At 62.0% G+C, this 12,557-nt stretch overlaps 1 protein-coding gene across 3 annotated transcripts in view; it reads right to left on the bottom strand.

The window, feature by feature from the left end:
• Positions 1–2,029: 2,029 nt before the first annotated feature.
• FIBCD1 (fibrinogen C domain containing 1) overlaps positions 2,030–12,557 on the bottom strand; it is a 106,829-nt gene continuing 96,301 nt past the window's right edge. For all 3 annotated transcript variants that reach the window (XM_072125648.1, XM_072125646.1, XM_072125647.1), the window contains exons 7-8: positions 7,357–7,536; positions 2,030–7,278 (exon numbers count right to left, since the gene is read on the bottom strand). In XM_072125648.1, coding sequence (XP_071981749.1) covers positions 7,019–7,278; positions 7,357–7,536 — 440 coding nt within the window. In that variant the 3' untranslated portion in view covers positions 2,030–7,018. The remainder of the gene's footprint in view (positions 7,279–7,356; positions 7,537–12,557) is intronic.

Below are 12,557 nucleotides of genomic sequence, written 5' to 3'. Positions count from 1 at the left end.
CCTGCCTGCACTATTATATGTGGCCCCCTATGTCTTATACTCCAGTCACATCCAGAGCTGCAGGGACCAATCTGGTGGCTGGCAAGAAAACTGGTATTTCACAATAAAATCTAGAAGTGAAGCAGAACTCCTTTAAAAAGTATTTGTTTTTTCCATCATAATAAAAAAGCGACGTTCCGCCCTCTTTATGAAGTCATCAAGGTCTTTCACAATATATTTCACCATACTTGTGTATTGCTGTTGGTCACACAGGGGTCCGGGCGGCTCCTGTACCTAGCGGTGGAGCTGTCGGTCACACCGGGGTCTGGGCGGCTCCTGTACCTGGCGGTGGAGCTGTTGGTCACACGGGGGTCCGGGCGGCTCCTGTACCTGGCGGTGGAGCTGTTGGTCACACGGGGGTCCGGGCGGCTCCTGTACCTGGCGGTGGAGCTGTCGGTCACACGGGGGTCCGGGCGGCTCCTGTACATGGCGGTGGAGCTGTCGGTCACACCGGGGTCTGGGCGGCTCCTGTACCTGGCGGTGGAGCTGTCGGTCACACCGGGGTCTGGGCGGCTCCTGTACCTGGCGGTGGAGCTGTCGGTCACACGGGGGTCCGGGCGGCTCCTGTACCTGGCGGTGGAGCTGTCGGTCACACCGGGGTCTGGGCGGCTCCTGTACCTGGCGGTGGAGCTGTCGGTCACACGGGGGTCCGGGCGGCTCCTGTACATGGCGGTGGAGCTGTCGGTCACACCGGGGTCTGGGCGGCTCCTGTACCTGGCGGTGGAGCTGTCGGTCACACGGGGGTCCGGGCGGCTCCTGTACCTGGCGGTGGAGCTGTTGGTCACACGGGGGTCCGGGCGGCTCCTGTACCTGGCGGTGGAGATGTTGGTAACACCGGGGTCTGGGCGGCTCCTGTACCTGGCGGTGGAGCTGTCGGTCACACCGGGGTCTGGGCGGCTCCTGTACCTGGCGGTGGAGCTGTCGGTCACACGGGGGTCCGGGCGGCTCCTGTACCTGGCGGTGGAGCTGTTGGTCACACGGGGTCCGGGCGGCTCCTGTACCTGGCGGTGGACCTGTTGGTCACACGGGGGTCCGAGCGGCTTCTGTACCTGGCGGTGGAGCTGTTGGTAACACCGGGGTCTGGGCAGCTCCTGTACCTGGCGGTGGAGCTGTTGGTCACACGGGGGTCCGGGCGGCTCCTGTACCTGGCGGTGGAGCTGTTGGTAACACCGGGGTCTGGGCAGCTCCTGTACCTGGCGGTGGAGCTGTTGGTCACACGGGGGTCCGGGCGGCTCCTGTACCTGGCGGTGGAGCTGTTGGTCACACGGGGGTCCGGGCGGCTCCTGTACCTGGCGGTGGAGCTGTTGGTCACACGGGGGTCCGGGCGGCTCCTGTACCTGGCGGTGGAGCTGTTGGTCACACGGGGGTCCGGGCGGCTCCTGTACCTGGCGGTGGAGCTGTTAGTCACACGGGGGTCCGGGCGGCTCCTGTACCTGGCGGTGGAGCTGTTGGTCACACGGGGGTCCGGGCGGCTCCTGTACCTGGCGGTGGAGCTGTCGGTCACACGGGGATCCGGGCGGCTCCTGTACCTGGCGGTGGAGCTGTTGGTCACACGGGGGTCCGGGCGGCTCCTGTACCTGGCGGTGGAGCTGTTGGTCACACGGGGGTCCGGGCGGCTCCTGTACCTGGCGGTGGAGCTGTCGGTCACACGGGGATCCGGGCGGCTCCTGTACCTGGCGGTGGAGCTGTTGGTAACACCGGGGTCTGGGCAGCTCCTGTACCTGGCGGTGGAGCTGTTGGTCACACGGGGGTCCGGGCGGCTCCTGTACCTGGCGGTGGAGCTGTTGGTCACACGGGGGTCCGGGCGGCTCCTGTACCTGGCGGTGGAGCTGTTGGTCACACGGGGGTCCGGGCGGCTCCTGTACCTGGCGGTGGAGCCGTCGGTCACATGGGGGTCTGGTTACCATTGAGGTGCTCAGTTTTAGGGATAGTCATTGAAATAACCAGAAGAATTTACCCAGAACAAAGGAGCAAGACATTGTTGTTTTTTTTGTCAACTTTACCTTTAATTTGCACAAAATCTTTTTCTTTTGATCTAATTAGAGAAATTCTCAAAACATTGAAACTGTATCAATAAAAAAAAACATCAGAAACGGAAACCTCACATTTCATTTATTTGCCACCATATTCACGGCACCCGCTCCGCCCGGAGAAGCTGACGCATCACTGTACGAGGGAAAGTAACTGCTCCATGCGAGAAGACGCGGCCCCTCCAGGAGACACCAAGTGTCCCCCCAATTCCAGGTCTGGCAACCGATTGTATGCAAGAAATGCCCCCCCCCCCCCCATATCAAGCAATTTCTTTGTGCTTTATTGCGAATCTAAATGGGGCAGTAATGCAGAGAGCTGTGTCTGCAGCCGCTGCTCCACCTTATCCATAGAATATTCCTCCGTTACATCCATCAGAGGTCGTGTCACATGTAGGACGTCCCCGCAGTTACTGGTGATGGCCACATTGCGGTGCGTCATGCTGGGGTCATGAGAGAACTGGGTGCAGTAATGGGGCTTCACTGCGCTCGTCATGTCCTCGGGTCACCCGCTGCGCTATTATAGGAGATCGGACCTGGAACCTCTCATGATCTTCACGCTGTAGGAGACAATTGCTACATAAACAGTATATAAAGTCCTCCTGCCCCAGGGTATAGACAGTGCGACTACTGGGGAATGTATCTACGAGGTGTGAATGGAGACGTATACATGGCGCTTCTATAGATATACGGGGATGAGGAGATGCTGGTCCATATCTTATATCCTTATCCACTGTCTCTCTCTCCATTCGGCTTCTTCTTGTTTCCAGGTTGATGTCTGAAGTCGCCTGATGGTGGACGGTCATCTCCAGTCTTGAGGTTGTTGAGCTGTCGGGAGAGTCGTCTACTCTGGTGTTGTGGGGTCTTTATCTTGGGGCAGGGGTCCGGAGACGTCTCCTCCCAATACACAGGGGTCCGGAGGGGTCTCCTCCCAATACACAGGGGTCCGGAGGGGCCTCCTCCCAATACACAGGGGTCCGGAGACGTCTCCTCCCAATACACAGGGGTCCGGAGGGGTCTCCTCCCAATACACAGGGGTCCGGAGGGGTCTCCTCCCAATACACAGGGGTCCGGATGGGTCTCCTCCCAATACACAGGGGTCCGGAGGGGTCTCCTCCCAATACACAGGGGTCCGGAGGGGTCTCCTCCCAATACACAGGGGTCCGGAGGGGCCTCCTCCCAATACACAGGGGTCCGGAGACGTCTCCTCCCAATACACAGGGGTCCGGAGGGGTCTCCGCCCAATACACAGGGGTCCGGAGGGGTCTCCGCCCAATACACAGGGGTCCGGAGGGGTCTCCTCCCAATACACAGGGGTCCGGAGGGGTCTCCTCCCAATACACAGGGGTCCGGAGGGGTCTCCTCCCAATACACAGGGGTCCGGAGGGGTCTCCTCCCAATACACAGGGGTCCGGAGGGGTCTCCTCCCAATACACAGTGGTCCGGAGGGGTCTCCTCCCAATACACAGGGATTATCTTCTAGAGCTGAAGAGGATTTTCACATGAAGAACATCGATAGAATTTATGTAATAGAACAAGTGAAATCGGTGAATGGATTCATCTCCGAGGATAAGGACGTGGCCAATAAATTACGTGGTTTCCTTATCTTCCTATCACACAATGCCGGGGCTGAGGGTGAGGTCCACTATTATATGCATCTTATATCTTGTGGCTGACACTAGAGGATACTCCTCTCTGGCCCACCTATCCCCGCAGCACATGAGCTCCGCAGCACCTCTTCCCCGCAGCACATGAGCTCCGCAGCACCTCTTCCCCGCAGCACATGAGCTCCACAGCACCTCGTCCGTGCACCACATGAGCTCTGCAGCACCTCTTCCCCGCAGCACATGAGCTCTGCAGCACCTATTCCCCGCAGCACCTCGTCCCTGCACATGAGCTCTGCAGCACCTCGTCCCCACAGCAGATCGGCAGTAGAGCACCTCGTCCATGCACCACATGAGCTCTGCAGCACCTCTTCCCCACAGCACATGAGCTCTGCAGCACCTCTTCCCCGCAGCACATGAGCTCCGCAGCACCTCTTCCCCACAGCACATCTGCACCACAGCCCTGGTCATGACACCATGCGGTGAAACACGTGGGACGTCTCTGTACGAGCGCAGGTGGTGTGACCTCAGACACATTGGTTGTTCTGATACAGACAGAAGGGATTATGGGAAGAGGGAAGGGATGGCTGCAGTGATAACAGGGGGCACTCACACCCCCCTCTTCTATCTATAGTATTATGGATAAATATGAACTGCAGTAAGTGGGAAATCTTAGGCAGATTTTCCAGAAGACATTTCCTCCCCCTCCGTCTCCCACAAGATCATTTCTAAACACGGTGTCTCTCCATCCCTCCTCTGACTGTCTCTCCATCCCTCCTCCTCCGACTGTCTCTCCATCCCTCCTCCTCCGACTGTCTCTCCATCCCTCCTCCTCCGACTGTCTCTCCATCCCTCCTCCTCCGACTGTCTCTCCATCCCTCCTCCTCCGACTGTCTCTCCATCCCTCCTCCTCCGACTGTCTCTCCATCCCTCCTCCTCCTGTCTCTCCAACCCTCCTCTGACTGTCTCTCCATCCCTCCTGCTCTGACTGTCTCTCCATCCCTCCTCCTGTCTCTCCATCCCTCCTCCTCCTCCTGTCTCTCCATCCCTCCTCCTCCTGTCTCTCCAACCCTCCTCCTGTCTCTCCATCCCTCCTCCTCCTGTCTCTCCAACCCTCCTCTGACTGTCTCTCCATCCCTCCTCCTCCGACTGTCTCTCTCTCCATCCCTCCTCCTCCGACTGTCTCTCTCTCCATCCCTCCTCCTCCGACTGTCTCTATCCATCCCTCCGACTGTCTCTCCATCCATCCCTTGCTTTGTACATCAGCGCTCTCATCCTCCTCCCATGTGGGTGTCTCTTCCCCGTTACGTCTTGCTCGGTGTTTGTCTCTCCTCCATCTGTCTCGCTCCTTCCATCTGGGTCCTGATGTAGCCTCCCCCTCCTGTATTTTTAGGTCCCCCCTTGTCCCTCCATCTCAGGTTCTCCCGCTGAGTGATGTCTCCTCGTACATCTTAAGGAGACATCTTCATGCTCGTTTAACCAAGACATTAAAAGCAAATTATTTTCCTTGTCAGGCGGGGGAGGGGGAGCGCTGCTCCGCAGGACGGGGTCTTAATGAGGATCCGGTTAATGCAGCTCTTTGGGTTTAACCAGGCGGCCGCGGCTGCGCTCCATTACTCTCAGGTTATATCTTCCCGGGTTCCTTGTTTACAATCTCGCAGGTGACGACTGATTGCGCCGCCAATCCCCTCCATTATCCAGACTCCTGAGCGGACCCCCGCAGGTTTATGGATGTCCCGAAAATCCAACAACCTTCTCCTGGAGGAGCAGCTACCCATGATGCTGAGGTTGTTTATGTCACTTCTTTTATCTTTCAGTAATTATCTGGAGATGAAGGGGCGTGGAGGGGGCAGCGAGACAATGAAGGGGCGTGGAGGGGGCATCGAGACGATGAAGGGGCACGGAGGGGGCATCCAGACGATGAAGGGGCACGGAGGGGGCATCCAGACGATGAAGGGGCACGGAGGGGGCATCGAGACGATGAAGGGGCGCGGAGGGGGCAGCGAGGCGATGGAGGGGGCAGAGAGACGATGAAGGGGCACGGAGGGGGCAGCGAGGCGATGGAGGGGGCAGAGAGACGATGAAGGGGCGCGGAGGGGGCAGCGAGGCGATGGAGGGGGCAGAGAGACGATGAAGGGGCACGGAGGGGGCAGTGAAACGATGAAGGGGCACGGAGGGGGCAATGAGATGATGAAAGGGCATGGAGGGGGCATCGAGACGATGAAGGGGCACGGAGGGGGCATCGAGACAATGAAGGGGCATGGAGGGGGCATCGAGACGATGAAGGGGCACGGAGGGGGCAGCGAGGCGATGGATGGGGCAGCGAGACGATGAAGGGGCGTGGAGGGGGCAGCGAGACGATGAAGGGGCGTGGAGGGGGCAGCGAGACGATGAAGGGGCGTGGAGGGGGCAGAGAGACGATGAAGGGGCGTGGAGGGGGCAGAGAGACGATGAAGGGGCGTGGAGGGGGCAGAGAGACGATGAAGGGGCGTGGAGGGAGCAGAGAGACGATGAAGGGGCGTGGAGGGAGCAGAGAGACGATGAAGGGGCACGGAGGTGGCAGTGAGAAGATGAAAGGGCATGGAGGGTGTCTTTGAGATGGGGGTAGTGAGGTGAAGGAGGTGGTAGCACACGGTCCTGTAAATCCAGTCTTGTCTTTGGTAACTGAGCCGCCATCCACCTCCATCTCCCAATGTCCTGGCTCCAGGAACAACTACAGCAGCTTTAAACTGAGGATGAGGATTAGCGCCTCTCGCAGGTTACGGAAGGTCTACCACACGTCTCCACACCAGAAATCTGCAGCACGTGGCAGGACTCCACCTCCAGGTCCTGGGAAGAAGTTCTTAAAACTTGGTCAACTTTTTGTAAACTTAGAAATGATTGGATCTCAAGTATTCAAAGTCTAGGCTGGATCCACTCAGTTTTGGACTCTTAAAGTCCGGTTCAAACATCCCGATCTTGGGCTCCAGAAACATATTTTGTGTGTAAGAAGCCAAGACAATGGCAGGAGATGCTTAGTGCAGCGGTGATGAGGGACGTGGCAGGAGATGCCACCAGGATCCACAATAGAGGAGATGCCACACACAAGGAGTCACCCAGACTACTGACAATATTTAGAAAACACTGCACCGAGGATGATGGGGAAGTAGTGGGTACACAGAAGTTGATGGAGCCACAGGATGGAGTCATTGACCATGGAAGGTCCCATCACCTTCTCCACCTCTCATGTGCATTGGCATTCACCAGTGTTGGAAAGTTCTGGTTGCTAAAAATAAATGGGGTAAATCCAAACCTCTCCCCCTCCCCCCAGTAAAAAACAGAACAAAAAGTCCTTGGAAGAAGAGCCGGTCACTTGTCCTCCCTGTGGGGACGGATCTTCATCTCTGTGAATTTGAGGGAGTACTGCCACCCTGTCCAGGAGGACCACTCAATGCCATCGGCATAGGAGGCGTGATGCCCGCGGAGGTACTGCCCGTTCAGGTTGGAGGTGTGGCAGTTGCGGTACCACCAGGCCCCGTGGTAGAAGCTGGCACAGTTGTTCTCCGAGTGATCGTTGTCCAAGTCTTTGGTGGTGAACTTCATCCCGGTGTGCTTCCCCAAGGAATCTCCTGAGGAGACAAGGAGCCGGAGTCACCAGAGGTCCATGAAATTCAGATGGGAGGTCTGACAACTTATATATGACTTACCTGCTGTCCCAGAGTAGTCGGACACTGTGAGTGGGTAACCATCCTCCTCCGGGTTCACAGAGTACAGGCCCACAGCGAATGTGTTGTACTGGGCGTAAGCGGTGGCGTTCTCAAAGTCTGCAAGGTCGATGCGGAGCTGGTAATGAGTCTGCATGGTGAGAAGGTGCAGACGCTGGAGGCCTGAGGAGGGAGAGGACAACGTTAGTCACTGGCAGAAGCCACTACACAACCCGCTGCACCACCCAGGAGGCCTCAGCCCTGGAGACACACCACCCGCTGCACCACCCAGGAGGCCTCAGCCCTGGAGACACACCACCCGCTGCACACCCTGGGAGGCCTCAGCCCTGGAGGAACGCCAGCCGCTGCACACCCTGGGAGGCCTCAGCCCTGGATGAACGCCACCCGCTGCACCACCCAGGAGGCCTCAGCCCTGGAGGAACGCCAGCCGCTGCACCACCCAGGAGGCCTCAGCCCTGGAGGAACGCCACCTGCTGCACACCCTGGGAGGCCTCAGCCCTGGAAGAACGCCACCCGCTGCACACCCTGGGAGGCCTCAGCCCTGGAAGAACGCCACCCGCTGCACCACCCAGGAGGCCTCAGCCCTGGAGGAACGCCACCTGCTGCACACCCTGGGAGGCCTCAGCCCTGGAGGAACGCCACCCGCTGCACCACCCAGGAGGCCTCAGCCCTGGAGGAACGCCACCCGCTGCACCACCCAGGAGGCCTCAGCCCTGGAGGAACGCCACCCGCTGCACCACCCAGGAGGCCTCAGCCCTGGAGGAACGCCACCCGCTGCACCACCCAGGAGGCCTCAGCCCTGTAGGAACGCCACCCGCTGCACCACCCAGGAGGCCTCAGCCCTGGAGGAACGCCACCCGCTGCACCACCCAGGAGGCCTCAGCCCTGGAGACACACCACCCGCTGCACCACCCAGGAGGCCTCAGCCCTGTAGGAACGCCACCCGCTGCACCACCCAGGAGGCCTCAGCCCTGGAGGAACGCCACCCGCTGCACCACCCAGGAGGCCTCAGCCCTGGAGACACACCACCCGCTGCACCACCCAGGAGGCCTCAGCCCTGGAGACACACCACCCGCTGCACCACCCAGGAGGCCTCAGCCCTGGAGACACAACAACCGCTGCACACCCTGGGAGGCCTCAGCCCTGGAGACACACCACCCGCTGCACCACCCAGGAGGCCTCAGCCCTGGAGACACACCACCCGCTGCACCACCCAGGAGGCCTCAGCCCTGGAGACACACCACCCGCTGCACCACCCAGGAGGCCTCAGCCCTGGAGGAACGCCAGCCGCTGCACACCCTGGGAGGCCTCAGCCCTGGAGGAACGCCAGCCGCTGCACACCCTGGGAGGCCTCAGCCCTAGTGACACACTACCCGCTGCACCACCCAGGAGGCCTCAGCCCTGGAGACACACCACCCGCTGCACACCCTGGGAGGCCTCAGCCCTGGAGACACACCACCCGCTGCACACCCTGGGAGGCCTCAGCCCTGGAGGAACGCCACCCGCTGCACACCCTGGGAGGCCTCAGCCCTAGTGACACACCACCCGCTGCACACCCTGGGAGGCCTCAGCCCTGGAGACACACCACCCGCTGCACACCCTGGGAGGCCTCAGCCCTGGAGACACACCACCCGCTGCACACCCTGGGAGGCCTCAGCCCTGGAGACACACCACCCGCTGCACACCCTGGGAGGCCTCAGCCCTGGAGGAACGCCACCCGCTGCACACCCTGGGAGGCCTCAGCCCTGGAGACACACCACCCGCTGCACCACCCAGGGAGGCCTCAGCCCTGGAGACACACCACCCGCTGCACACCCTGGGAGGCCTCAGCCCTGGAGGAACGCCACCCGCTGCACACCCTGGGAGGCCTCAGCCCTGGAGACACACCACCCGCTGCACACCCTGGGAGGCCTCAGCCCTGGAGGAACGCCAGCCGCTGCACACCCTGGGAGGCCTCAGCCCTGGATGAACGCCACCCGCTGCACCACCCAGGAGGCCTCAGCCCTGGAGGAACGCCAGCCGCTGCACCACCCAGGAGGCCTCAGCCCTGGAGGAACGCCACCTGCTGCACACCCTGGGAGGCCTCAGCCCTGGAAGAACGCCACCCGCTGCACACCCTGGGAGGCCTCAGCCCTGGAAGAACGCCACCCGCTGCACCACCCAGGAGGCCTCAGCCCTGGAGGAACGCCACCTGCTGCACACCCTGGGAGGCCTCAGCCCTGGAGGAACGCCACCCGCTGCACCACCCAGGAGGCCTCAGCCCTGGAGGAACGCCACCCGCTGCACCACCCAGGAGGCCTCAGCCCTGGAGGAACGCCACCCGCTGCACCACCCAGGAGGCCTCAGCCCTGGAGGAACGCCACCCGCTGCACCACCCAGGAGGCCTCAGCCCTGTAGGAACGCCACCCGCTGCACCACCCAGGAGGCCTCAGCCCTGGAGGAACGCCACCCGCTGCACCACCCAGGAGGCCTCAGCCCTGGAGACACACCACCCGCTGCACCACCCAGGAGGCCTCAGCCCTGTAGGAACGCCACCCGCTGCACCACCCAGGAGGCCTCAGCCCTGGAGGAACGCCACCCGCTGCACCACCCAGGAGGCCTCAGCCCTGGAGACACACCACCCGCTGCACCACCCAGGAGGCCTCAGCCCTGGAGACACACCACCCGCTGCACCACCCAGGAGGCCTCAGCCCTGGAGACACAACAACCGCTGCACACCCTGGGAGGCCTCAGCCCTGGAGACACACCACCCGCTGCACCACCCAGGAGGCCTCAGCCCTGGAGACACACCACCCGCTGCACCACCCAGGAGGCCTCAGCCCTGGAGACACACCACCCGCTGCACCACCCAGGAGGCCTCAGCCCTGGAGGAACGCCAGCCGCTGCACACCCTGGGAGGCCTCAGCCCTGGAGGAACGCCAGCCGCTGCACACCCTGGGAGGCCTCAGCCCTAGTGACACACTACCCGCTGCACCACCCAGGAGGCCTCAGCCCTGGAGACACACCACCCGCTGCACACCCTGGGAGGCCTCAGCCCTGGAGACACACCACCCGCTGCACACCCTGGGAGGCCTCAGCCCTGGAGGAACGCCACCCGCTGCACACCCTGGGAGGCCTCAGCCCTAGTGACACACCACCCGCTGCACACCCTGGGAGGCCTCAGCCCTGGAGACACACCACCCGCTGCACACCCTGGGAGGCCTCAGCCCTGGAGACACACCACCCGCTGCACACCCTGGGAGGCCTCAGCCCTGGAGACACACCACCCGCTGCACACCCTGGGAGGCCTCAGCCCTGGAGACACACCACCCGCTGCACCACCCAGGAGGCCTCAGCCCTGGAGGAACGCCACCCGCTGCACCACCCAGGAGGCCTTAGCCCTGGAGACACACCACCCGCTGCACCACCCAGGAGGCCTCAGCCCTGGAGACACACCACCCGCTGCACCACCCAGGGAGGCCTCAGCCCTGGAGACACACCACCCGCTGCACCACCCAGGGAGGCCTCAGCCCTGGAGACACACCACCCGCTGCACACCCTGGGAGGCCTCAGCCCTGGAGGAACGCCACCCGCTGCACACCCTGGGAGGCCTCAGCCCTAGTGACACACCACCCGCTGCACACCCTGGGAGGCCTCAGCCCTGGAGACACACCACCCGCTGCACACCCTGGGAGGCCTCAGCCCTGGAGACACACCACCCGCTGCACACCCTGGGAGGCCTTAGCCCTGGAGGAACGCCAGCCGCTGCACACCCTGGGAGGCCTCAGCCCTAGTGACACACCACCCGCTGCACACCCTGGGAGGCCTCAGCCCTGGAGACACACCACCCGCTGCACACCCTGGGAGGCCTCAGCCCTGGAGACACACCACCCGCTGCACACCCTGGGAGGCCTCAGCCCTGGAGACACACCACCCGCTGCACCACCCAGGAGGCCTCAGCCCTGGAGGAACGCCACCCGCTGCACCACCCAGGAGGCCTTAGCCCTGGAGACACACCACCCGCTGCACCACCCAGGAGGCCTCAGCCCTGGAGACACACCACCCGCTGCACCACCCAGGAGGCCTCAGCCCTGGAGACACACCACCCGCTGCACCACCCAGGAGGCCTCAGCCCTGGAGACACACCACCCGCTGCACCACCCAGGAGGCCTCAGCCCTGGAGACACACCACCCGCTGCACCACCCAGGAGGCCTCAGCCCTGGAGACACACCACCCGCTGCACCACCCTGGAGGCCTCAGCCCTGGAGGAACGCCACCCGCTGCACCACCCAGGAGGCCTCAGCCCTGGAGACACACCACCCGCTGCACACCCTGGGAGGCCTCAGCCCTGGAGGAACACCACCCGCTGAACCACCCTGGAGGAACACCACCCGCTGAACCACCCAGGAGGCCTCCGCCCTGGGGGAACGCCACGTGCTGCACCACCACCAAGTCGCACCCCACCCACAACACTGCCATGGAAGCAAACCACCCCCTGCTCCACTGTGGAGGTGCGCCACTTGGGAGGCACGCCACCCGCTGCACCACCTGGCAGGCATGCCACCTGCTGCACCATGGCAGAGGCCTCAGCCCTAGGGGCATCCTGCTATACCGCCCTAAGGAACGCGAGGAACCAGAGGTACGCCACCCGCTGCACCACCCTGGAGACACGCCACCCGCTGCACCACCCTGGAGACACGCCACCCGCTGCACCACCCTGGAGACACGCCACCCGCTGCACCACCCTGGAGAAACGCCAGTTTTCCATGGACACAGACTCGCCTGACATCTCCCACGTCCACTGTTGGATTCATGAATACTGTAGGTATCGGCCTCGCTGTGAACCTTTCTGCTTGCATAGAACATTTTGTACCCTGTTCACATTCTGCAGCTGTCGCTGTCTGCACAGTCCCAGCGCAGGGGTCGCACTCCATTACCACCATCTTAATGAGGACGTCAGGTGAATACTGAATGCAAATCAAGGTGTCTGTCCCCCTCCTCCCCCCATAAACTCAGGTCAATTAGGATTCCTGTGCAGGGTCCAGGAGGCCGAAACACTGAGTGGGCAGAGCTCCTGGCACTATGGGAATACCAGCTATCGCTCCCTGTTATCAGCCGCCAACCAGATGCATGCCTCCTGCTGTCACTATGGAGAGTACAAGCTATTGCTGCCTGTTATCAGCTGCCCCTTTAAGCTTTGATG

Source organism: Engystomops pustulosus, chromosome 9 (genome assembly GCF_040894005.1).
Source record: "Engystomops pustulosus chromosome 9, aEngPut4.maternal, whole genome shotgun sequence".
Lineage (NCBI taxonomy): Eukaryota > Metazoa > Chordata > Amphibia > Anura > Leptodactylidae > Engystomops > Engystomops pustulosus.
This window is presented reverse-complemented; position numbering and strand designations above follow the sequence as displayed.